Source organism: Lepus europaeus, chromosome 9 (genome assembly GCF_033115175.1).
Source record: "Lepus europaeus isolate LE1 chromosome 9, mLepTim1.pri, whole genome shotgun sequence".
In the NCBI taxonomy this organism is placed as follows: Eukaryota; Metazoa; Chordata; class Mammalia; order Lagomorpha; family Leporidae; genus Lepus; species Lepus europaeus.
The window spans coordinates 17006738-17033999 of NC_084835.1; the positions used below are offsets into that span (position 1 = coordinate 17006738).

Below are 27262 nucleotides of genomic sequence, written 5' to 3' on the forward strand. Positions count from 1 at the left end.
GAGCAACAGCTGGGACTTGAACCGCTGCCCATATGGGATGCCTGCACTGCAGGCAGCAGCTTTACCTGCTATGTCACAGTTCCAGCCCCTGTTTGTCTGTTTTTTAAAAGATTTATTTAGTACAGGGAGAAAGAAGGAGAGACACGAAGAGAGATCTTCCATCTGCTGGTTCACTCTCCAGGTGGCCTCAATGGCCCAAGCCTGCACCAGTCTGAAGCCAGGAACCAGAAGTTTCCTCCAGGTCTCCCCCATGGGCTGTAGGGGTCCAAGCACTTGGGCCATCTTTCTGCTGCTTTCCCAGGCCCCCAGCAGGGAGCTGGATTGGAAGTGGAGCAGCCAGGACACAAACTGATGCCCATATGGATGCTGGCATCGCGGGTGGCGGCTTTATCCACTATGGCACAACACCGGCTCCTCCAGTTTCCTGTTAATCACACCCTGGGAAGCAGCAGGTGATGGCTCAAGTAATTGGGTCCCTTCTAAATGTATGGAGAACCTGCATTGAGTTCCAGGCTCCCAGCCTTGGCCTAGCCTGGTCCCAGCTATTGTTTGGAGAGTGAACCAGTAGATGGGAGTCTTCTTTTTCTCTTCCAAATAAATATTGTTTTTTAAAGGGATGAATTTTAAGTATAATTACCTCAATGTTTTAAAACTCGAAGTCATCAAATCAAAATCATGAAAGTAGCACTAATTACCCACTTAAATACTAGGAGTGTTGGGGCAAACCACTGGCTTTCGATGCTGGGAGTCCCAGACAGGCTTCCCTGGGGAGAGAATTACTGCAGAGATGAAGGGGGACTGGCTGCCCAAGAGAGAGAGATTTGAATCAGTTATAGAATAAAGGTCTCATTTTGATCCCCAGACAGAAGAGAGGGCCGACATATTTCCCCCTTCTCCCCCTGCTTCCTTCTGGGACCCCTGACTGAGAACAGGGAGAGACTGGGCCAGATCACTGTGATTTTTAGCAAAAATTATGAGAGGCCACTGTTTTGGACTGAGCTCTTTAACATAGTTGCCAACAGACCAGAACAAATACAAATGGAGTCACTCATGCTAAATGCCACATCATCAAACTGAAATTTCAAGAAAGAATCCTCACAGGACAATTTTTCATGAAAATAGAGGAGATTCCAGTCTTCCTGAGTCAGTGAAATAAAGAAACCTCTCCTGCTTTAACTCTTAGTGAAAATATAACTTGAATTAACCTGATATTAGCCAATCAGGTTAATTTTTTTTCTATTGCTCCATTTCCTTGTTTTCACCATGCAAAGTCCAGTGTTCTGCCAGTGCTCAGGGCAGCTTTCATCTGCTTTGGAGAACAGAGGCTGCCCCAATCACAGAGCACAAATAATTACGAGGCTGGCGCTGTGGCGCAGCCCTGGCCTGAAGCGCCGGCATCCTATGAGGGCACCAGTTCTAGTCCGGCTGTTCCTCTTCCAATCCAGCGTTCTCCTATGACCTGGGATAGCAGTAGAGGATGGCCCAGAGGAAGCTCCTGGATTCTGGCTTCGGATCAGCGCAGCTCTGGCTGTTGCGGCCATCTGGGGCTTGAGCCAGCAGATGGAAGACCTCTCTCTCTGTCTCTACCTCTCTGTTAACTATGTCTTTCAAATAAATAAATCTTTTTTTTAAAAAGCCAATTACATCTATATATAACTAAATGTGATATAAATTTGTCTTTGACAGCACAAATTCCCATAGGTGAGAGAAACCTGCAAGATACGAATGAAAAACTCGAACAGCTTCCCGACAGTGCACACCCTTGAAGGCAGCAGGTGATAGCTCAAGAAATTGGGTCCTTGTTGCCCATATGGAGGATAATGATGAAGTTCGGGGCTCCTGGCTTCAGCCTGGCCCAGCTCCTGCTGTTGATGGCATTTGGGGAGTGAACCTGAAGATTGAAGATTTCTCTTGGTCTCTCTACCTTTAAAATAAGTAAGCAAATAAGTAAATAAAATTGGAAAGAAAACAAGAAGGAACAACTTTTTAAAAATATAACCTGGGTAGAAAGAGATTGTCCTTGTAGCTCTCTTCAGCAGTGACAAAGAGCAGGTGCCCAGCCTGGACTGTGTGGAGTCTCATGGGATAATGAGGCCCAGCCTGGCCCCCAAGTGATAGGAGAAGGGATAGCAGTGTGCAAAGAACAACACAGAGTAAGGCAAACAGATGACTCCTGTCATGGGCTCAGCATTGTGCAGGAGACACAGCAATGACACCAGGGTCAGGAAGAGACTTAGGGCTGGGATCTGGGGGATACAGCAAGAAGATTCTAGCTTTAGTCACTGAGGGTTTGTAGGGATGTGGGGAATGGAATAACTATTCTGTTACTGTTAGCTGTCCCTCTGACTTCTCCTCTGAGTCGGTAGGCTCTGGGAAATTCAGATTACACAGAATACAAAACAAAATGCTAGAAATGACCCAGGAAAATACAAAGTTCTGAGGAATGAGTGTGTTTAAAAGAAGTAGAGATAATACGAGCTTCAAGATCAGGCAAAGATTCTATTCAGGCAGTGCCATAGGAACTTGAAAGCACATGAAAGATTTAAATTGTTTTCTGGTCAAAGTAATAATATAAACTGTTTGATAAATACAGAAAAATACAAAGAAGAAAGTCTCTAAGTACTCTGTTATTCACATAAAGCCACCATTACCATTTGGAGAGTATACCTTTCCTCATTTTATTTATATCTGTGTATATAAATACAGATACGAAATTCATGTGTTCATAAATATATACATCTAGCTTTCAAATCAAAAGTTGTGCCAAGGACTCTGATAGAAGAAATGGAAGGTTTAAAAGACCATTGTAGGGGCCGGTGCTGTGGTGTAGCAGGTGAAGCCACCGCCTGCAGTGCTGGTATCCCATATGAACGCCGGTTTAACTCCTGGCTGCTCCACTTCCGATCCAGCTCTCTGTTCTGGCCTGGGAAAGCAGAATATGGCCCAAGTCCTTGGACTCCTGCACCTGCGTGGGAGACCAGGAAGAAGCTGCTGGCTCCTGGCTTTGGATGGGCTCAGAAATCACAAGCTGTACAATACATTTAGTCCAGTTTCTCTACCTTGTGTCTGATCAGCCATACTGCACTAATCAACAGGCCAAGGTTACTAGCTCATTTTTAAATTATTACTTTAATACTCAACAATATGTGAAAAACTCTTCTGTCCTCATCAACAAGGGTAATAGAAAGATACTGATGGCTAGCACTTGACTGTTGATTTGCTGGGATCAGGCAAATAATGTTTCTCTTCTGGTATTCCCTGAAATACTGGTAGGGAAGGCAGGTTCCTATCCTCAAGTCAGTGCATTGGTCTCGGGAGCGTCACTCAGGACCACCAATTTGAATGAAGTATCTGTCTGCATAATTCATTTTCCCCCCAGAGCTATCAAAGTAATTGTTCATCCAGCTCTGGCAAAGAGACCATTATCCCTATCCTTACTGTGATTGGACTAATTGAGATGTCAGTCGCATTTATGAGCCTTCAATTCATTAAGCCATCAGGACAAACAGATGGTGTCTGCAATCAGTATGAGGACAAAATGACTTGGAGAGCTTGAAGATCAGTCAATAAAAATCTATTTGCAGAACCACTGAATAGGGCAGTGCCCGCTAGAAGAGGCATCTCACTCACAGAGAATTAGCAGAGAATAAAAATGGCCCTAAGTTATTGCTAGGAGAGACAGAATGAGGGAAATCAGTATTCAAGGCTGTGAGGAAGAAGAGGAGGTGGTTGAGGGGACACAGTGTAAATGAAGGGTGGTGAGGAGGATTAAAAAGCCAGAAGAGCCTAAGCCCCTGTCTAGCTCCTGCAGCTCCAGTAGCTGAGAATGCAGCCAGCATCACAGACCTTGGCTGCTCAGCTCTGCAGAAGGGCAGCCTTGAGCCATTCAACTGTACCCACTGGAGCCCTCCCAGGTCTTTGTGGACCACATAGAGCTGGATGCAGCAGGGCTTATGTTGCCAGGGCATCTGTCAGCCAACGTCCAGGCAGAACCACGGTGCTCAACATCATGCCGTGTACCAGGGAACTCGGGTCACAAATCAAGTTTATCCATTCCTTGGAAAGAGCTGTTTGCCCTCGGTAAACAGAAAGCTTTTGCTTCCTGTAATTAAAGCTGCTTTTGTGTATCTAGTCCCATACTTATACAAATACAGATTATAAAAACAAACCAGGGGCCGGCTCTGTGGCATAGTGGGTAAAGCTGCCGCCTGCAGTGCCAGCATCCCATATGGGTGCCGGTTCAAGATCTGGCTGCTCCACTTCTGATCCAGCTCTCTGCTATGGCCTGGGGAAGCAGTAGAAGATAGCGCAAGTCCTTGGGCCTCTGCATCCACATGAGAGACCTGGAAGAAGCTCCTGGCTCCTGGCTTCAGATTGGTGCACCTCCGGCTATTGCAGCCATCTGAGGAGTGAACCAGTGGATGGAAGACCTCTCTCTCTCTCTTTCTGCCTCTCCTTCTCTCTCTGTATAACTCTTTCAAGTAAATAAATAAATCTTTTAAAAAAATCTTTCTAGTTTGTACAAAGTATAAATGGTTACATTTTTCTAATTTCAAAAATTAGTATATAACCTACATAAAGCTAATTTAAAAAGACTAAAATCCACAACAGACATATTTAATAATAAAACATATAAACATACAGTATATAAATATTAAAGAAGACACGATTTTACTGTTAATCCCAAACCCAAAACAAGTAAAAGAAGAACTGTATCAGTTTGGTCAGAAAAATCATGTGCCCACAACAACACCTGCCCATTCTCTGACTACCATCCCAACAAAGAACTAAGAGGAAGAATAAATATAAAATTGAGGAGCTGCAATCAACTCAAGATCCATTTTTAAGGTTATTTATTTACCTTAAACACAGAGAAACAGAGACAGACATCACTCACCTGCTGGTTCACCTCTCAAAAGCCCACAACCACCGTGCTCAGTGCCAAGCTAGGATTTAGGAACTCAATCTGGGTCTCCCACATGGGTGACAAGGACCCAATTACTTGAGCTAGCATCTGCTGCCTCCCAGGGTAGCATTAGTGGGAAGCTTATCAGGAATCGGGAATGGAGCCAGGACTTGAACCCAGGCACCTGATATAGGATGTAAACACGCCAAGTGATGGCTTCATCTCTGTTTGAAACACCTGCTCCTGAGATTCATGTGTTAGTAGTAATCTCACAGCTTTCTGTTGGAAAACATTATTAGTAGGAACAATCTCATGTTAAGCCAAGAAGTATGCAAGTGTATTTCCTAGTATGATCTGTTCTCTCCTGTGCACCACTGCTCATGGGAATCAGGCAAATCTGGGCCAGGCTGGTGAGCACACACTGCTATGAAAGTGAATGCCAGCGCCATCCCTGCCATAGATCTTCCCCTAGATCTGCACAGAGCTGAACCCTTGTCACTCAGTTCACTGCTCTGCTGCCACTTGCTGGATGTGGAGAAAGAAGGGAGTGGCAGCAGGGATTTAAGGTTTCCTGTTTGGTGACTGGGATGGGCAGCAGTTCCACCAACCAAGCCAGGGAATTTGGGAGAAAGCGCAGGCTTGTGGGGAGAGGGGTGTGCAGAGCAGAGGAAAGAAAGGGAGAGAGGGGCTGGCGCTATGGCATAGTAGGCTAAGCCTCAGCCCGCAGCACCGGCATCCCATAAGGGCACTGGTTCTAGTACTGGCTGCTCCACTTCCGATCCAGCTCTCTGCTATTACCTGGGAAAGCTGTAGAAGATGTTCCAAGTGTTTGGGCCCCTGTACCTGCATAGGAGACCCAGAGCAGGTTCCTGGCTTCAGATCAGCCCAGCTCCAGCCATTGTGGCCATTTGGGGAGTGAACCAGTGGATGGAAGACCTATCTCTCTGTCTCTCCCTCTCTATGTGTGTAATTCTACCTCTAAAATAAATAAACAAATCTTTAAAAAAGAAAGAGAAAGCGACCAATTAACTCAGTTTAGTTATGGATATGTGGAGTCTGGAACTTTGCTGGATATGTCTAACCCACAGTTGAATACATGGTTCTGGAACTCAGATAAGAGTTGTAGAAGAAGGGCCAGCATCCTGGCTTGGCAGGTAAAGCCACCACCTGCAATCCCAACATCCCATATGGGCATAAGTTCAAGCCCCGGCTGCTCCACTCCCTATCCAGCTCCCTGGTCATGGTCTGGGAAAAGCAGCAGAAGATGGCCCAAGAACCTGGGCTCCTGCCACCCATGTAGGAGACCCAGATGAAGTTCCTGGCCCCTGACCTCAGCCTGATCCTGTCCTGGGCTGCCATGGCCATCTTAGGGAGTGAACCAGAGGATGGAAGATCTCCCCTCACCCCCGTAATTTTGACTTTCAAATAAATAACCAAATCTTAAAAAAAAAAGGTGTAGAAGAAAGAAGAGAACTCCAGTTCTGAGATCAGTCAAGAAGTGTGCTGGAGTGAGAAGAGAGGATGTGAGCACACAGGGGAGAGTAAAACACCAGAGAGGCACATGAGGTCACTCCAAGCAGAAGGAAGTAGGAAGGGAACAGTGAGCAGAGACTGGGAACGCACCACTATTTAAGGAATGGGGAAGCTAATTCAGTAATAGTAGCTAAGAAAGAAAGGCCATCTTATTAGGAAAATGAGAAGAATGGTGTCAAGGAAAGATCCATCATGTCAAATACGACAGAGGAGTCAGGTAAGGTACCAGCTGAGAAATGGAAACATATCTGTTGGATGATGGCCCTCACTGTCATTAGGTGACAGGGCAGAAAGATGTGCTGAGTAAAGCAGGGGAGAGAGTGAAGATGTAGAGACAACACAGTCACCCCAGTCTTCAAAGATGGGGAGAAAGTAAGAGCAACAGCTAGAGGAAGAACACAGAACCTAGGAAGAGAATTACCTTTTCTTTTTTTTTTTTTAAGAAGCCTCTTGTATTTATTTATTTATTTATTAAATATTTATTTATTTAAAAGTCAGAGTTATACAAAGAGGAGGTGAGGCAGAGAGAGAGATAGGTCTTCTATCTGCTGGTTCACTCCCCAATTGGCCACAACAGCTGGAGCTACACCAATCTGAAGCCAGGAGCCAGGAGCTTCTTCCAGGTCTCCCACATGGGTCCAGGGGCCCAAGGACATGGGCCATCTTCTACTGCTTTTCCAGGCCATAGCAGAGAGTTGGAATGGAAGTGGAGCAGCTGGGACTCAAACTGGCACCCATATGGGATGCCAGCACTGCAGGCGGCAGCTTTACCCGCTATGCCACAGCACCGTCCCCAAGAATTATTTTTTTAAACAAGGAGTCTCAGAGGCCTGTAATGAGAGAGAGAGAGAGAGAGAGAGAGAGAGAGAGAGAGAAACAGATGACAGTCAAGCACTGACAGATTATGTGACAAGAAATGAAGAACAGAGAGCACAGCATTTGACTGGTGTTCAGTGAGGCGAGAGTACCTAAGACCAGAGGAAATGACTGCTATGGGTGCAGGCAAATCGACGGGCCGGGGAATGACGGGGGAGGTTGAGAGACTTTCTCAGTAAGGTCAGTGAAAGGAGCTGGTAGGGATACTGGGGGAATGGAGCAAAGAAAAACACAGAGGACTGATTTCAAGTAGGGGTCAGGAAACGTGATGGTCTAAAGAAAAGTGGCCTGCTTGAAGCTGTGCTACTTACTGGTTACTGCTTAGGGACATGGCAGCGAGAGGGAGGGGAGCCCCCATGCACGGAGTGTTGATTACTCAGGCACCACTCTTGCTATTTAACACAGTCATTGAGATCACAAAACGCAACCCTATGAGGTACTTTTTTTTATGAAAAATTTGAGATTCCAAGAAGCTAAATAACTTTTCCAAGGTCATTGTGCTAACAGGCATGCAAGCTGGCATTCAAGTCCAGGTCTTTTGATTCCACACACGGTAGGGATACTGGGGCACCAACCAGTCCCCTTTGCACTCTCTAGATTATCTTTTTCCACTGGTAACTGCTACATGTGTTGCTGCCCCAAACAACAGTAACAAGTAACAGGAAGGAGATCAGTGGAAAAGCCCGTTCAAGACTAAAATATTTAAAGCATAATATTTTTGTTCACTACTGTGTAAACACATAAAACCTATTGCCACTTCGGTTGCTAATAGGAAAAATATTTTACATGACTGGCTGAAAATAAAAGAAATTATGTAACTGAAGAGATAAAAGAAGCCTTCGAATTCCTTGCTTCTTTGCTAAACTATATTATAGTGGCTGTGAGCATCTTATAGCTATGAATTTTACACAAATCCTTGGTAACCATAAGACATTTTAAAAAACAAAATAAAAAAACAAAATAAATTTTAAAAAACATTAAAAAAAACAAAATAAAAAAATACACATGCATAGATAAAATTATCAACTGTGTTTATAGGTTAGCTAAGTAGATTCTACCAGAATATAGACAAAAAAAGAAATGTTGGGGTTTTATACATCAGTTACCACTCCCCAGAGCCCTAATAGGTAGGTCCTATTACTGTACAAATGAAAAAACTGAAGCACAGAATTACTTAAATAACTTGCCCAAAATCCCACAGCCAGTATGCAGCAAAACAAACTCGAGAGCCTGTAATCGCACACACTGTGACACTTCCTCCACGACCTAGAACCTTAAATGCACTCTGCTCCTGTCAACAAACACCCTTCTCCAAAACCTTCGAGACGCCTAGTAGAATACTGTTCAAGTTATTTCATTAGGATTTAAGGACCTCCCCATTGTAAACCAGCTCTATTTTCCATTACTCTGGCTCATCCTCTGTGACAGAGCTACACTCCCACTGTTCACCTCTATTTTTCTGCCCACTGTTTGCCCTTTCTGAAATATCCTCCCAGTTTATTTACACTCTACTTATCCTTCAAGGCCCATTCAGATCCCAATCCCAAGAAGCCTTTGAAACTACTCTGCTCACTGTGATACTAACCTGAAATTCCATTCAGAGCATGTATAGACTGCCGTTTCTATGCACCTGTTCCTTCTACCTACGCACATTATAAACTATTTCAGTGCAGGATATGTTTTTTTAACTTCAGGATCCAATACAAGTAACATACAAATACACATTTTCTTTTTTTAAAAAAATTATTTTGTTCATTTTGAAAGTCAAGAGTTACAGAGAGAGGAGAGACAGAAAGATCACTATCTACTGGTTCACTCCCCAGATGGTTGCAACAGCCAGTTCTGGGCCAGGCTGAAGCCAGGAGCCTGGAGCTTCCTCTGGATCTCCTATCTAGGTAGCAGGGGCCCACAGACTTGGGCCATCTTCTGAAGCTTTTCCCAGGCCACGAGCAGGGAGCTGGGTCAGAAGTGGAGCAGTCGGGAGTCAAACTGGCATCCTCACTAACGATGGCTTTATCCTCTATGCCACAGAGCAGGCCCCACAGATACATTTTCTGAGACTGATGGTAACTCCCAAATCTGGCTTAAAAGCACCAGAAGATACTACAGATTTTCTCAAAAGGCTTGACATTTGTTTTAAACAAAGTTCCACACATGGTATATTTTAAGAAGGTCAAGAACAGGGTACTGTAGCATTAAGCAGGACTCCAGCCTAAATAGACATGAGTTTAGAATAGTATGTGCTCGTGTATAGCCAGCTACTGGAGCATGATAAACCGCAGAGGGCCTGTGAAGAGGGGCAGACAGTGCAGCTGGTGGACGCTCTCTATACTGCTTTCCTTTCTATAAACTACAGATGGGTGATCTAATGTCCGAGAGCTAAGCAATTTTTCTTTTTAATTTTTGAAAGGCAGAGAAAGACAGCTAGACAACTTTCATCCTCTGCTTCACTCCCCATATGCCCAGAGTAACTGGAGTTAGGCCAAGGTGAGGTTGGGAGGAATGAACACAATCCGAGTCTCCAATGGATAGCAAGGACCCAAGTACCTGAGCTATCACCTGCTGCTCTCAGGGTGTGCATTAGCAGGAAGCCGGACTTGGAAGCTGAGCTAAGAGTTGAATACAGGTATCCTAAACTGGGAGGCAGGCATCTCAAGTGGTACCTTAACCACTGTGCCAAACACCTGCCCCTAAGTAACTCTGACTCAGCATCAATCATATTTCAAAATGACACATAGTAAGGACAACAGGATAATACACATTGCATATCTGTTATCAGTTATATTTGCATTATGAAGACATAATAAGTCAGCACTGCTTTTTAACATGAGACAAAACAAAGTGTAGCTGAATAATCTCCATTTTAAAAAATTCCTCTGTGTCATCTGATTTTTATGTTTAAGCATTTATCATCCTTTCCCAAGATTTCTATGTACTATTTAAAAAGAGATAATTCTGACACAATTGGGCAACAAAACCTCAAGTAATTTGGCACAAACAGAAGTTGTTCTTGGTTATTACATTAAGTTTTGGTAAAGTGGAAAGTTGCTCTAATTTGCAAGGGAAGTTCAAGTTTCTCAGAATGAGACTTAAGAATATTAATGGTATGAAAAATCTTTAAAAAAAAGTTACTATGAACAAATGTCATGTTTTACTCCTTAGTAGAGCTTGAGAAACAAAATTCAACTTCATAATAAATATGGCAGTGGGAGTTGTTATCCTATGAAACAGTGAAACACATGAATGATACAGAAAAGAAAGGCAATATTGTGTGAGAAACACAAATTCTTAGGTATTTCTAGCATAGGTGATATGGGGTGAACTGAACCAAGGATTTAAGCTGGTATCATCTACTGTTATGAACTTACCTAAAAACAGATTAAAGCAAAACCAAAAAGGAGCTCATACTAAATTCTTACTTGCAAATTATTCTGCTTTAGTTGGTCATGTTTTATTTCAGTGGCCCTAGTGCCAAATCACAGAGCTTTATATTGATCAAATCCAACAACAGGCCGGCGCCGTGGCTTAACAGGCTAATCCTCCGCCTTGCGGCGCCGGCACATCGGGTTCTAGTCCCGGTTGGGGCACCGGATTCTATCCCGGTTGCCCCTCTTCCAGGCCAGCTCTCTGCTATGGCCCGGGAAGGCAGTGGAGGATGACCCAAGTGCTTGGGCCCTGCACCCGCATGGGAGACCAGGAGAAGCACCTGGCTCCTGGCTTCGGATCAGCACGATGAGCCGGCCACAGCGGCCATTGGAGGGTGAACCAACGGCAAAAAGGAAGACCTTTCTCTCTGTCTCTCTCTCTCATTCTCCACTCTGCCTGTCCAATAAATAAATTAATTAATTAAAAAATAAAAAAAATTTTAAAATCCAACAACAGCATTGTTCACATTATGTAACTGTTTGAATCAATCATGTCATCAAACCTAGGATCAGAATCCAAAGAAGGCTGAAAACAACCCAATCACCTTTAGTGAAGATTTCTGGTTTTAAGCTGCATTCCAACACTGAGGTCTAATCCAGGAGCTGGAAAAGTAATCAAGCAGACAGAGTGCCACGCTGGTTCTCAGCAGGGCTGTTACTCAGATTCTGACTGTGTCTTCCCTCCAAAACATCCACCATTTCTCAAAATACTTCTCAAAAATCTGTATTCTCCTGGAAAGAACGGGAATGGACTAGATAATCTTTAAGGCTTCTTTAATCACTAAGACTAAATCTTTAGGAAAAAAAAAAAACTCAACAATGTGTTAAACCTTTCCTAAACATTTATACTTTGTCTCATAAAGCAAACTTTTGTTAACCCTTAAGAGAAACTAAGGCACAAATTGATTAAGAATCAAGAATTTACTTGAGGCCAGAGCTGTGGCACTGTGGGTAAAGCCGCCGCCTGTAGTGCGAGCATCCCATATGGGCTGCTCCACTTCTGATCCAGCTCTTTGCTACGGCCTGGGAAAGCAGCAGAGGATGGCCCAAGTGTTTGGGCCCCTGCACCCACGTGGGAGACCTGGAAGAAACTCCTGGCTCCTGGCTTTGGATGGGCCCAGCTATGGCCATTGCAGCCATTTGGGGAATGAACCAGTGAATGGAAGACCGGTCTCTCTCTGCCTCTCTGTAACTCTGCCTTTCAAATAAATAAATAAATCTTAAAAATAAAACAAGAATTTACTTGAGCTTGTTTAGAGCTACAGCCTGGGAAACACAAAGCTGAATTCCTGAATTTGTACCCTGAGGTCTTACAGATTTCAAACAGGTTCTAAAGGCAAAGGAGGGTGGCACAGGGGATCATATCGGTTGCTCATCAAAAAGTAGCTTGGTGCAGGCAGGGCTGCATGCTCTCATGTAAGTAACGGATAACTAAATGCACGTAAGGGACAGGGACAAGAACTAAGAAATCCTCAAAAAAGGAAGGGGCTAAGAAGTGACAGGACCCTAATGGCTAACCAAGGACGGGAGCCTTCCACTTTCATGAAAACTATAGTTGTCAGCATGGAAATAACGGATGAAGACTGGGGCATCCAATATGCTAGAAAAGGAATGGACACATGCACAGGGTCCAAAAACTCTCTGTCAACACACGTGCCTGGAATCGGGTCCTCACGTCCTCTGGCCTAAAGCTTTCGGGGTGGCTCAGTCTGCTGTGTCTTTGGATTTTTAATGATTTCATACTTTTAAAGGTGTGACCATCTGGCAAAGAAACTGTATCCATCCCACTAATTTCATTGAGGATCTGTCTCACCAAATGTATTACTGTTAGCCTTGCAAGGGCTATAATGCAGTCTACAACTGTGAGAGAAAGAATTTTTGTTTCACAAGAACAAGGAAGTGAAGCTGGTCCACCAACTTACCCAGTCTTTAAATTAGTTTCAGCAAAAGATGCTTTGTTTCAAGCCCCATCCCTAATTCACTATTTAACTGCGTAGCAATAGACAGAAGTAAAGGTTTACTAATTTTGCAACCAATCCAAAAATGGTATTAATCTGAAAATGAAACAATACAGGGCTGGTGCTGTGGTGCAGAGGGTAAAGCCCCAGCCTGCAGCGCCAGCATCCTATATGGGTGCTGCTTCGAGTCCTGGCTGCTCCTCTTCCAATCCAGCTCTCTGCTATGGCCTGGGAAAGCAGTGGAAGATGGCCCAAGTATTTGGGTCCCTGCATCCACGTGGGAGACCCAGAAGAAGCTCCTCCTGGCTCATGGCCTCGGATCAGCTCAACTCTGGCAGTTGGGGTGTGAACCTACGGAATATAAGACCTCTCTCTCTCTCTAGCTCTAACTCTCTCTGTAACTCTGTCTTTCAAATAAATAAAATAAATCTTAAAACAAAATGATACATTACTTGAAACTGAGGAACTGCCTATGTCAACATTGTTGTCTAATTTCCTGTGGTTTATCCTTCCCTTTTCTCTGTTCAGGTTTTCTCCCTTAACCCAAACTGACAGGGTTGTTACAATTTTGTCAAAAGAGGAGCCCTTCTTCTCCTGTACAACCCACATCCTTTCAAAGTAGGTCAAACCAATGACAATTCTGCAAAATAGTTTCTAATAGCTTTGGGAGATTCTGGGAGACAAGTGTGCATCTTCCATGCAGTTGAAACTGTAGAGTTGGCACCTGTCATCTCAGAATTTATCTAAACTCTCTTTCTCATGTATGTGTCTGTTAAATAGTGAGAGGCAGAAAGAGACCCCTCCCATTGGCTGGTTCACTACCCAAAAGTCTGCAACAGCTGAGCCTTCAGGTGGGAACCAGGAACTCAATGCAGGTCTCCCATCTGGGAAGCAGGAGTAGTGATCTGAGCAATCACAGCTGCTCCCCAAGGTCTGCATCACCAGGAACCTGGATTTTGGTGAAACTGATGGGAACATGGACGTCCTGACCAGCATCTTGACCCCTAGACCAAACACTGTCCCTTGTATATATATATTTAATATTAACGGTACTGAGTCCTAGTTTGTGTATAAAAATCCATTTCCCTTGGGGCCAGCACCATGGCATAGCAGGTAAATCTGCGCCTGCAGTGCTGATATCTCACATGGGTGTCGGTTCTAGTTCTGGCTGCTCCACTTCTGATCCAGTTCTCTGTTATGACCTGGGAAAGCCGAACATAGCCCAAGTGCTTGGGCCCCTGCACCCACATGGGAGACCCTAGGAAGCTCTTGGCTCCTGGCTTTGGATTGGCCCAGCTCCGGCCGTTGCAGCCATCTGGGGAGTGAATCATCAGATGGAAGAACTCTCTCTTTCTCTGCAACTCTGCCTTTTAAATAAATAAATCTTTTTTTTAAAAAAAATCTATTTCCCTTCTTTTCCATGTCCTAAAAATCGTTACGGCATGCTAATCATGTAGATCAAAATTTCCAGTTACAGTCCTGTCCTTCTGCTACTTGCCATTTGATGACTTTTGTGTGACAGGTGCATATCCTTACTGTGTGAGCACCCTGAGTAGAGTCCGCCTTGTTACGCTCTCCACGGCACAGGGACTTTTAAAGCAATGGCAGACACTACACATATTTCCTCACTAAGCATCACTACCATTATCTCACTTTAAAATTAAAGTGACATTTTAAGAAATTAAGGTCAAACTTGCACTCAGGTCTGTATAATCCCTATTTCTCTGGAGATTAACAAATTAACTGACATTATCTTGGCGATGTGTTTAAGTTCCCTTCAGGAACTCTGATCACTGCTGCTGTTACTTCTGCCATGTAGGGACTTGCTGACTTCTGGCTTACCTCTGTACTGGGCGGCCAGGCTCTTTCGTTTTAATTTCCCTGAAAGAGTACCAGATTGTCCCTACTTGTTTTCTAAGGCTTCTAGTTAAAGCGAGGGGTTTTGTCTTTCTGAGCACAATAAGAGTTCAAGGAGACAGCAGAACCAGACAACATACGTACGTGCCTTCCAGGAGCTGGAAGCTACCGCGCGGTCAAGGCACGGGATGCTTAGTCTATCATCCATGGTATGAGTATTTCCTACATGTCTTAGGTTTTTTACTTTCAAAATCCTCAGCCCGCGGCATCTGCTGCCCAGCAGCTATGTGACACGGCAGTTTGCAGCCTGCCTTGGTTTGTGCTCTATGGGATGGGGGAGGGAGCTCTAATTACGTCAGATACCTCCAGGGTACAGTCACCTATGGTGACTGGTTACCTAGTCTAGGTGCTAACCAGGAGCCCTGTCCGGGAAGTCCGAGGCCACGCCGGGGCTGCACACTTCCTCCGCAGAGACCCCTCCCTTGGCCGGGCGAGGTCCTAGCCCTCACGACTCATCCGTGGTCGCCATTTGGGCTGCCCCATTAGAATGCAGGGCACCGGCACTGTTGGTGGGAATGCAAACTGGTTAAGCCACTATGGAAGTCAGTCTGGAGATTCCTCAGAAACCTGAACATAACCCTACCATACAACCCAGCCATCCCACTCCTTGGAATTTACCCAAAGGAAATTAATTTGGCTAATAAAAAAGCCATCTGCACATTAATGTTTATTGCAGCTCAATTCACAATAGCTAAGACCTGGAACCAACCCAAATGCCCATCAACAGTAGACTGGATAAAGAAATTATGGGACATGTACTCCATAGAATACTATACAGCAGCAGAAACAATGAAATCCCGTCATTTGCAACAAGATGGAGGAATCTGGAAAACATCATGCTGAGTGAATTAAGCCAGTCCCAAAGAGACAAATGTCATTTGTTTTCCCTGATCGGTGACAACTGAGCACCAAAGGGGAAACCTGTTGAAGTGAAATGGACACTATAAGAAACAATGACCTACCTGATCAGCTCTTGTCCTGACTCTGGATGCACAATGTAATACTTTATCCTTTTTAGTATTTGTTGTTGTTGTTGCTGTTGTTGTTGTTCTGGTACTAGTGGTTGAACTCTGTAATTAACCCACAATTATTCTTAGGTGTTTAAATGTTAACTGAAAAGTGATCCCTGTTAAATATAAAAGTGGAAAAAGAGAGGGAGGAGATGTACAATTTGGGACATGCTCAATCGGACTTGCCCCAAATGGTGGAGTTAGAAATGTGCCAGGGGATTCCAATACAATCCCATCAAGGTGGCAAGTACCAATGCCATCTCACTAGTCCAAGTGATCAATTTCAGTTCACAACTGATGGCTCTGACAGGTCTAAGAGTCAAAGGGATCACACAAACAAGACAAGTGTCTGCTAATACTAACTGATAGAATCAAAAAGGGAGAGAAGGATCCAGCACGGGAAGCGGGATACACAGCAGACTCATAGAATGGCAGATGTCCTAAACAACACTCTGGCCTCAGAATCAGCCCTTAAGGCATTCGGATCTGGCTGAAGAGTCCATGAGAGTATTGTAGGCATGGAAAGCCAAGATACCATGGAAAAGAAAAAAAAAAAAAAAAAAAAAAAAGAAGACCTAAATGAAAGATCTCTGTGAGTGAGATCCCAGTGGAAAGAACGGGGCCATCAAAGAAGGAGGTACCTTTCTCTGAAGGGAGGAGAGAACTTCCACTTTGACTATGACCCTATCGGAATAAGATCAAAGTCAGCGAACTCTAAAGGCTTCCATAGCCCTGGCAACTCATGACTAGAGCCTAGGGAGATTACTGACGCCATGAACAGGAGTGTCAAATTGTTAAGTCAGCAACAGGAGTCACTGTGTACTTACATCCCATGTGGGATCTGTCCTTAATGTGTTGTCTAATGTGCAGTGATGCTATAACTAGTACTGAAACAGTATTTTTACACTTTGTGTTTCTGTGTGGGTACAAACTGATGAGATCTTTACTAATTATATACTAAATCGATCTTCTGTACATAAAGATAATTGGAAATTAAAAAAAAAACCTGGTGTTAAATTGGAAATGGCATAGAAAATTAATTTTTTAAAAAAATATTATGTAGGATCTCTGTCTTTAATGTGCTGTACACTGTTATTTAATGCTATAACTAGTACTCCAACAGTATTTTTTTTCACTTTGTGTTGCTATATGGGGGCAAACTATTGAAATCTTTACCTAATATATACTAAACTGATCTTCTGTATATAAAGAGAATTGAAAATGAATCTTGAGGTGATTGGAAGGGGAGAGGGAGCGGGAAAGGGGAGGGTTGCGGGTGGGAGGGAAGTTATGGGAGGGTGGAAGCCATTGTAACCCATAAGTTGTACTTTGGAAATTTATATTCATTAAATAAAAGTTTAATAAATGAAAAAAAAAAAAAAAAAAGAATGCAGGGCACCGGAAGGGCCCCACCCCGGGCGGCCCACGGCGCTCCTTCCCCGCAGACGGTCCCAGGAGGGAGGAGCGCCCCGCGGCCCGTCAGCGCCCCTAGGACAGGCGCGTGCTGCCACCCCAGCCCCGGGCCCCAGAGGACCCCCCGCGGCCCAAACCCCTCACCCCAGCCCTGCCCGAGGGGAAAAGGGCGAGAGAAATCTGAGGCCCTCCGGGGACATGGGCCAGGACCACTCAGGTGACCTGACACGAACCGGGACGCCCAGCGCGCACGTCCCACTCGATCCGCACGCAAAAGCCGGGGACCGGCCCCACCCGCACGCCGCCGCAGCCAATCCGGAGCCCTCTCCGGGCAGCCCCGCCCGCCCGCGCGCACGCGCGCACGCACGCGCACAGCCGGCCGGCGCCGGGGCGCCCGTGTGCTGTGTCCTACCTTCTGATTGGCTGGATCCGGCGGTGGGCGGGACGGGGAGAAGCCTGCCGGATGCGGCGCGCGCGGTTGGGCCAGAAGCCGGTTGGAGGGTTTTTGGGGTTGTTGCTGTCGGTAAGTGAAGCATGGAGTACTGTGAGATCTGGGCACCCGGCTGCGGGGAGGGAAGAAGTGGGGGCAGCCAGAGGGCCTTGGGAGAGTTGGGGGCCAGGCGGCCGCGACTGGAGTGACGGGGGCGAGGTGTAGCTGGCGCGGCCCAGGCCCGACCTTGAGGATCGTGGCAGGTGTGGGGTCGGAGGACAGGGCCCGCGGACTTGGAGCGGCGAGCGCACGGAGCGGAGGCCTGTGGATTGAGCGCCCCGAGTGGGGAAGACTCGCGGCTGGGGCGTACTGGGCGAGAGGCGGGGAGGCGGGGTGCTGCCGGCGCCCACCTCGGGAGCCCGCGGCCGGCGCGGCGTGGGGCCGGGCAGAGCGAGCGGGGCTCCGGCCACGGGAATCCTGACAAGGTCACGGGGGGAGAGGCGCGGCGGACGGCGAGAAGCCCGAGGACCTCCCGGCCGTGGTCGCCCGTGCACCCTCTCCGCCTGCCCGGCGAGGGCGAGCAGGCCTCGGGCCCCAGGGAGGCACCCGCGCGCGGACCCCTGCCGGGGAGGCTTTTACAAAGCTCCGGGCCCTGCAGAACTGGGGGCAGCCACAGTGATTCAGCACTCGGGCTCAGTGTTCCTGTGCCTTTGGGAGAGCCCTCCCTAGTATTTTACTAAACTCACCGAAGAATTCCAGTTCTCCCGAGGCGCCGAACGTCTGGCTGTCCGGCGCATCTCTTCGGCTTTCTGGGTCATGTGCTGTGGGCGGATGAGAAAGCAGTCATTTAGGAACACTCAGCAGTGGTGTTAGTGAAAAACCTTTTCACATCAGTCCCTTTAACTTTTTTTTTTTAAGCATCTTTTTCTTAAATTTTTTATTTAAAGAGATTTATGTATGTGTTTCAAAGTCGGAGTTTGAGAAAAAAAGAGGGGGAGATCTTCCATCCACTGGTTCACTCCACAGATGGCTGAAGCCAGGAGCTTCCTCTGGGTCTCCCACGTGGGTGGCAGGGACCCCCAGCACTTGGGCCATCCTCGGCTGCTTTTCCCAGGCTGTTAGCAGGGAGCTGGACCGGAGCCCACTATGCCACAAGGCCGCCCCATTTTATCTTGAAATGTGCACCTGAAGTGTTCTGGATCAGAAAGGGGTTATCATTAGTTCTTTAAAGGGAGTAATAACCACATCCCCCACATCCTGATTGCTACCCCAGAGGCTGCTTTGTGAAAGTCAGATCAGATGCCCCATCTGTACAAGCTTCGGAGGGTGAAGAACCCAGAACGCAGGTTTTCTTCTGTTGTACAGAAAGCATCCCCTTCCTCCTGCAAGGAGGGGAAACACTTGGTGCTCTGTCGACTGGTTAGACAACTACAGTCATCCAGGAGTGAGATGATTAGAAAACCACTTCCCTGCTTTTAAGGACAATCCCCAAGTGATTTCTTAGTTTAAGAGAATTAAGGCTAAGGGAGGGAAACATGCTTTTATATCGAAGCTTCTAGTGTTATGTGGATTGTGGTCGATGATAGTTTTTATCTCTGTGTCTGCAAGAAACCGGGAGCTGCTCAGGTTCCACTTGTTTCTCCTTTAATAGGTACAACATAAGAATTATACAAGAAATGAGCATTTAGGTACCTACAGCTTGTCATTTTTCTTACTGATTAAACTTTACAAATGTGGATGATTGCTATTTTTCAGTAAGTATTCCTAGATAAATTACCTGAGAATAATTCTAATTGTTCAGAAATATAACTTAAATTTATTAAGCAAACATTTTGTGGTATACTTAATGAATAAAGGGCATTGTGCCAGGCAGTGGAGATAGATTTAAGCAGGGCAGGTAGAGGCCTCTGACTTCAGGAAATTCTAGCAAAAGAAACAGTTTAACTAAGCAGGCTGTTGGGAGGGTTACCATAGAGAAAGTGCTGGGTCCTATTACTGCGTAACCAAAGCACCTGTCATAAACTTAGGCAGTCAGAAGATTTCCCAGAGGTCTGTTCAGATAGGAACCTGAAGAAATGAGAGAGCTAGGAAAAATGATCTGAAGAGGATGGGCAATGTGGGAAAAAGAGGAAAGGTGTTATTAGCAGAGGAATCAGCTTGTGCAAAGGCTTGGAGGTATACAGAGCAAATAAAATGATGTGGTTAGAATGGGAGGCTAGGGAGGGAGTTGGAAAGGATATTTGTGATAAACACAGTTATATCTCTGAGAAGCTTGCAATTGGGTATGAAGACAACTAAAAAACATTCCATTCTGAAATAAATGTAATGTTAAATCCCTCCATCCAGTCCATTTATGCAGTTTCTTCAAAGCCAATCTCAACTCTTTCTCTGTGAAACTTCCCAAACCTTTGGCTAGAAGGCCATACCCCTCTAAATTCAGTCTTCATTGTCTTGTTACACTGTCATCCCAGTTTTTTAAAATAACTAATTTTTGAGTCACTGTTTGTGTTATTACTCATGTTTTAATCTCTTTAGATTTTCAATGAGCATAATGAACCTTGAGCTTATGGACCTGGTACAAAGTAAAAGCTCAATAAGTAGGGAGTTCATTTAGTTGGAAAAAAATAAAATATACAAAAAGAAGTCTAGTTCTAATGGAGTGTTCTCCTATCTAGCCAAGGTTTTCTTTTCTGTCAGATGATGGGATTGACTCCGCTCAATTGGGTGGGGGCTTAGAGGGATAAATCACTTTTCAAACTAGCATCCTCCCCCCCACACCCCCTCTTGATTTGCATTTTCTTTGAAAATCTTATCTGTCACTAGCCTCTCCTTGAATAGAAAGGCAATGAACTGTGGCAGCCCTTTGGGTATAGTAGTGTAAAGCCGTTGCCTGTGATACCAACATACCACATGGGCACTGCTGCTCCACTTCTTATCCAGCTTCCTGCTAATGGCCTGGGAAAAGCTGCAGAAGGTGGCCCAGATGTTTGGGCCCCTCCCACCCATGTGGGAGACCAATGTGAAGCTCCTGACTTCTGCATAGCCCAGTGCAGGCTGTTGTGGCCATCTGGGGAGTGAACCAATGAATGGAAAATTTGTCTGCCTCTCCCTCCCTCTCTGTAACTCTGACTTTCAAATAAATAGATAAATCTTTGAAAAAAAGAAAGGTATTGAATGAGTGCTGTTGTGATAGGGATGAAAAAAGTGTACACATTGTTTTGACTAAGGTAGAACTGAATTTACTGTCTCACTGTGATGAAATAAATGCCTGTTAACTTCCTGAGAACAGATGACTAAAATGGAAGAAAGGAGACTTTGCTCTCTGTGGTAATGTCTGTTCCTATTATATAACTATCAGGCTAGTTTATTGCCTTTTGAATACCATTTAAAGGAATAATATAAAAAGAAGGTAGAGCATTTTAAGGGGGAAGCTAGGGAATGCAAGGTATATAAAAAGGAAGGCACATGTAAACTTAAAATTCATTCATTCAGGTGGCCCTGAGGGTAGTTCAGTTTTGTGCTACAGTGATATTAACAGTGATAACCCTAGGTAATAATATAAAAAACTAAAACACTATCTTACGTTGAATTGACTACAAATTAGGTTTAAAAGGAAGAATTTCTAGCATCGTTATTTAAAATGAAAAGCTTTGTCCCTAAAGGGAATAAATAATGAAGTAGGTAGAAATTTTGACTGTTCAGGATAACTGTTATCCTTTTCCCAGAAACAATCACCATTGATAACAGAAATTAGTATAATAGGTTGAAAGCTGCTCAGAGGTGAGAATTGAAGCCAGAAGATTAATAAGTCAGCATTTGAAAGCAATAAAGACTGCCATTAACTACACTTAAAAATGCTTAGTAGGATTTTCCAACATATTGATGAAGCAATAGGAATCATCATTTTGGTTGGAAAGTTGTCCAGTTGAAGTTGATTAAGAAGGAGGATAGCTAGAAAATAGCTACTGTCTTAACTGATAGAAGTTTGTTTTTTTGTTTTTTTGTTTTTAATTTCACTATTTTTAGTATGGTAGGGGGGCCAGCCCTGTGGCATAGAAGGTAATGACATCCCATGTAAACACCAGTTCGAGTCCCAGCTGCTCCACTTACTATCCAGCTCCCTGCTAATGCACCTGGGAAAGCAGTGGAAGATGGTTCAAGCACCTGGGCCCCTGCATCCATGTGGGAGACGTGGCAGAAGCTTCTGTTTCCTAGCTTTAGATTGGCCCAGCTCCTGCTGTTGCAGCCATTTGGGGAGTAAACCAGCAGCTTCAAGATTTCTCTCTAACTGTAGCTTTCAAATAAATAAATGAATCTTAAAAGAAATAAAATGAAGTAGATAATCTGATAGGGGCCGGTGTTATGATGTAACAGATTAAGTAGCCATTTGCAGTGTGGCATCCCATATGGGCACCAGTTTGAGTCCTGGCTGATCTACTTTTGATCCAGCTCTCTGCTGATGTACCTGGAAAAGCAGCAGAAGATGGTCCAAGTGGTTGGGCCCCTGCACCCTGTGGGAGACCGGATGAAGCTCCTTGTTCCTGGCTTCTGTCTGGCCAGCTGCAGCCACTGTGGCCATTTGGGGAGTGAACCAGCAGGTGGAAGATCTCTCTCCCTTTATCTCTCCCCCTCCTCTCCCTTTCCTTATCTCTCTGCCTCCGCGTCTCTGTAACTCTGCCTTTCAAATAAATAACTCCCTAAAAGTAGCTACCAGCTAAGAATAGTGAATTTTTTAAAATAGCTTTTAAAGTTCATGGATAACACACCTGTGTTTTCATGGAAAAGTAGAATATTTTAATTATGGGTATTAATCATTATAGACATTTTTACTTAGAGAATCTCATAGAAATTCTCTTTCAGGAAGATTCTTCAAACAACCAATATGTCAACCAATACAGATGTTTCTCTTTCTTCATATGATGAAGATCAGGGATCCAAACTTATCCGAAAAGCTAAAGAGGCGCCCTTTGTCCCCATTGGTAAATTTGACTTTGACATTCTAATAATTAGTTGGCTGTAAGTGTGAAACAATAGAGACCTGGTAAGCTTGTTCATCTAGCATATCCTGAAAGAATTTACTTTCAAATATTTTTTGTTATGTTACAATTTACCACAATTGGCATGATAAAAATCTTATAAAAGTGTTCTGTGTGTATTTAGTCTTGTTTTATTGACTATTTCACTGAACAGTAGACTCCAAGACTACTCTTAGGACCTATTAGGCTTAAGAAAACTATTAAATTCATAGTTGGGGTTTATTACATTGGAAGCACACAGATTAAAGCAAAAGCTTATGGGATAAAGTCTAGGAGACATAATGCACAAGCTTTCGGGTTTTCCCTTCCAGTGGAGTCACATGGGGTGCACTTAATTCTTCCAGCAATGTTGTGTCAAGTACTGCCATCCAGGGAAGTCCACCAAATCTTAGTGTCAGGGTTCTACTGGGGATCTGTCATATACAAATGCAGTGCCCATGAAGGCCTTGCAGCATAGAAAGGATATCAGTAAATTAGTGTATTTCAGAAACAAAAAACAAACATAAATTATATTAAATTGTTAAAATACTAGAAACATTGACTTTGAGGTCAGAAGTAAGAAAGGATACATACAGATATTATTATTACTAGAGATCCCAAATAATTGCATAAGACATGAAAAAAGCTGTAGCCATAACTTGAAAAGAAGCACTATTGCAGATTATAGAGCTGTGCATATAGGAAATCTGAGAAAAACATGAAAAATAACTAGAACCAATAAAAGATTACTTTCATGAGTGCATCAGGTAATGTATCTAATAAGACCTAGGGAAACTAAAACTATAAATTAAAGAACACAAAAAGATTCAAATGAAAGCTGGTATATGTACCACATTCTAAAGTTTCTGTTTTCCCAAAATTTAGAAATTCATTGAAATCCAAATATAAACCCCACTTGGACATTTTTACCCTGTTACGGAATTTGATAGGCCAATTTCAAAGTACCAGATAAGGTTTTTGTGTGAAGATAGAGTAATGAAAGTATACTAGCTTATGAGGTATGCTTTGTATATTACATTGCTGGCATCTCAGATCAATGCAAAATGTATGCAAAAATTAACCATCTGTATGGAAAGAGAAAAAGTAGATTTTGCCTCCTATCATACCCTCAGAGATAGATTAGTACTCAGTGTTAAAACAACAATATAAAGAAATAGAGGAACTAGGGCCGGTGCCATGGCTCAGTAGGTTAATCCTCAGCCTACGGCGCCAGTATCTCATATGGGCACCAATTCTAGTCCCAGCTGCTCCACTTCCAATCCAGCTCTGCTATGGCCTGGGAAAGCAGAGGAAGATGGCCCAAATGCTTGGGCCCCTGTACCCACATGGGAGACCAGGAAGAAGCACCTGGCTCCTGGCTTCAGATCAGCTCAGCCCCAGCCATTGCACCCATTTGGGAAATGAACCAGCAGATGGAAGACCTTTCTTTGTCTCTCCCTCTCACTGTAACTCTACCACTCAAATAAATAAATAAAATAATTAAAAAAAAAAAAAAAAAAACAGATGAACCTAAATTCTGGAGTCAAGAAGGCCCTGACACCAGATTCTGTCCTGGTTGCTCCTCTTCTAGTCCAGCTCTCTGCTGTGGCTCAGGAAGGCAGTGGAGGATGGCCCAAGTGCTTGGGCCCTGCACCCGCATGGGAGACCAGGAGGAAGCACCTGGCTCCTGGCTTCAGACTGGCGCAGCACGCCAGCCATGGCAGCCATTTAAGGGGTGAACCAACGGAAAAGGAAGATTTTTCTGTCTCTCACTGTCTAACTGCCTAGCAAAAATTAATATTAAAAATATACAGTAATTGTAATTCAATTAGGAAGAGATAAGCAATATAAAACAACAAGCTAATTCAAAGAAGAGGAAACCTGAATGGCCAATCAAAATGAAAATTTGTTAAACCAGTAAACAAATACAGAATTAAACAAGATATATTTGTGAAAGTAGCAAAAATGTAAGAAAAAAAAGATGATAAGAAGTAGTGCTGTTTGGAGTATGGGAAAGCCAGCCCATCAGCGTGCTGGCACAAATACAATTAAGTATTAGTGATATGTGTGCACATTGATTTGCAGCACTTTATGAAAGCAGCATAATGAGAGCAGCTCCAGTGTTTGTCAGTAGGGCAGTGTAAATAAATGTGAATTTATGGGCCCCAAAGAAGGGATTTAGGTAAATGACAACTCAGGTGGCAGCAAGAATATGTTTTATTTCATCCTTACTACATGTCTAAGAACAGAAGTACTTACAAATATGATAAATGCTTGTGCAAGCACAATGTGTTGTAAGTCTTAAGATATTTTATGTGGAAACAATAGTTAATTCCCAATCACAGTCTAACAGTCACGACTAACCATATTATTCTAATACAGTTTTACAGTTGATTAGTTGTGTTGTTATGTGTATTTTTATATATATCTGGTTTAGTGATTTTACATCTATATTCATAATTTATATTGCTTTTTCTCACTTTATCTTAATTTTGTTTTGGTATCAAGGTTTCCTTAAAAAATGTTTTGTGGGGCTGGCGCTGTAGCGCAGCAGGCTAGAGCCCTGGCCTGAGGCGCAGGCATCCCATGTGGGCGCTGGTTCTGGTCCCAGCTGCTCCTCTTCTGGTCCAGCTCTCTACTGTGGCCGGGGAAAACAATGGAGGGGGGCCCAAATCCTTGGGCCCCTGCACCCATGTGGGAGACCAGGAGGCTCCTGGTTCCTGATAGGCGCGGCTCTGGCCACTGTGGCCATCTGAGGAGTAAACCAGCAGATGGAAGATCTATCTGTCTCTACCTCTCTCTGTAACTCTTTCAAATAAATAAAGTAAATCTAAAAAAAAAAGTTTTGGAAAAAATGTACTGCCACCTTTTTAATGTTTTGGAACAAATGGAGAATGTCCTTACAATTTATTAGATCTTGCTTATAAAACTATTTTAGTCTTATAGGAGTCAATCTTAGATTATACTTTTAATTCTTTCTGTTACAGATATATGAAGAGATTTTACATTTCTTGTGGAATTTATTAATTTGTATTTTCCTCAGAAATCATTCATTTCACCCAGATTTTCAAATTTAATTGAGAAGAGCAGATATCTCAATTATATCCTCTTGTAATGTATATTTGTTTTCTGTTTAACCTACATCTATATTTAGTAAAATAAGTTCTTTTTGTTTTTTTTCCTCCCATCTATTTTATTTTTTATTTATACTTTGTTTCCTTCTTTTATTTTTCTTGTAATGATTTGGAAGTTCTGCAGCTATTCCTGTAGTGTTGGTGATTATCTTTACCTTGTTATTCAGGGTATTATAAAAATGTAATTATAGTATTAAAATGAATAAATTCATTCCCTAACTCAAGATAAAACCTTTAGCCACCAAATATGAATAAAAATAATAACAATAAAAAATACCTTTAGCCACATTTGTTTTGTTGTAGTAAAAGTACATCAGTTGATGGTAGAATCATCTGGATCCCCTCCCCAGGCACCTTACACACTTTTGACTGTTTTACAGGAATGGCGGGGTTTGCAGCGATTGTTGCATATGGACTGTACAAACTGAAGAGCAGGGGAAATACGAAAATGTCCCTTCACCTCATCCACATGCGTGTGGCAGCTCAAGGCTTTGTTGTAGGGGCAATGACTCTTGGTAGGTTCGCACAGGAAATTTCAAATTTATTAAGCATGTCTTTACAAACAAAACAGGGTATGACCTGTGTAAAAATTGAATACAAGTAATTCAAGTAGTGACATAGTTTTACTGTATATGATATATTCTACTGAGGTTTTAAAGAAAGAAGAAATAGTAGTCCTGTCCATCACTGAGTTATAGTTTCATTGAAGAGTCTAGACATAGAAATAGGATTGGTGGTAACATCTGTTATCTGTGAGAGACATTTTAAAGTATAGGTATTACATGCTTTTAGTGGCATTATAATTTATTAACTGGTATCATGGAACAAGAGTTACTCCTTTTTGAAGTTTCCAGCTAAATATTCTTTGTTTTTAAAAACAAATAGGAGTATTCAAACATTGTGAGTTAGTCATAGCATCTTTGAGCTACTTGGGAAACTAAGCTTTGTAAAAAGAGTTTTAGAAATTTCAACTATCAAGGCAAAGGGGTTTTGTTACCTTTGTAGATACTCCACATTAGCTATTAAGAAATTTAAAAATTTGTCATAATATCAAATGTTTAACTAGTATTCTTTTTCTTTAGGTATGGGCTATTCCATGTATCAGGAATTCTGGGCGAAACCTAAACCTTAGAAGAGATGCTGGCTTGGCCTTGTTGGAGATGCTTCCTTTAGTTAGACATCTCATATTGAGGTTATGTGTTATATCGAAAATAAATAATTTGAGTGGGTTTAGACAATAATACATGGTATTTTGAATACGGACCTCCTCGTGACCAAATTATTAGTGACTAGTTCACTAATAGGTCCCTCGGGGAGTCAGGCTAACACAGTGTCACATTTTACACCTGGTGTTAAATGTTCTCCCCCCACCCCAACCCTTGTGATGAAATTAGTCCTAAAGAGCACAGTAGGCCAGTGCTGCAGAGTGTCCTGTGTTGGAAAGGAATCCTGTTTACCCAGTTAATTCACTTTTTTCTGCCTGCCTCATAGACTGGATGAATATTTCAGTTTTTGGGATTGGTTATCTCTTAAAGAACTCTTTTTCAAAAAGTTCATGGAATATAATTTGTAAAGCCTCCCACAACTGAATGTGTGTGTATGTGTGTGTGTGTGTACACAAAAGGTAGCAAGCTTTTAAGACAGC

General features: G+C 43.4%; 2 protein-coding genes across 3 annotated transcripts in view; one reads left to right on the top strand and one right to left on the bottom strand.

The window, feature by feature from the left end:
- The window catches only part of ACKR2 (atypical chemokine receptor 2), a 71695-nt gene extending 54192 nt beyond the window's left edge, over positions 1 to 17503 (bottom strand). The window contains exon 1 of one of the 2 annotated variants that reach the window (XM_062200618.1): positions 17451 to 17503. The gene's annotated coding sequence lies outside the window, so the exon portion shown is untranslated. Of the gene's footprint in view, positions 1 to 15577; positions 15620 to 17450 lie in introns of those variants that run through there. The other variant, XM_062200619.1, reaches the window with a different exon arrangement.
- Positions 17478 to 26858, top strand: HIGD1A (HIG1 hypoxia inducible domain family member 1A). The gene is made up of 4 exons (XM_062200621.1): positions 17478 to 17561; positions 22329 to 22447; positions 25998 to 26132; positions 26700 to 26858. Exons 2-4 carry the CDS (start codon positions 22351 to 22353, stop codon positions 26747 to 26749), a joined length of 282 nt encoding a protein of 93 aa, XP_062056605.1. The 5' UTR covers positions 17478 to 17561; positions 22329 to 22350; the 3' UTR covers positions 26750 to 26858.
- Positions 26859 to 27262: the final 404 nt, after the last annotated feature.

Coding starts and splice junctions, on each gene's coding strand:
- HIGD1A (XM_062200621.1), top strand. CDS start 22,351: ATGTCAACCAATACAGATGTTTCTCTTTCTTCATATGATGAAGATCAG. Junction 22,448..25,997: donor GGCGCCCTTTGTCCCCATTG/GTAAATTTGACT, acceptor ACTGTTTTACAG/GAATGGCGGGGTTTGCAGCG. Junction 26,133..26,699: donor TGTAGGGGCAATGACTCTTG/GTAGGTTCGCAC, acceptor CTTTTTCTTTAG/GTATGGGCTATTCCATGTAT.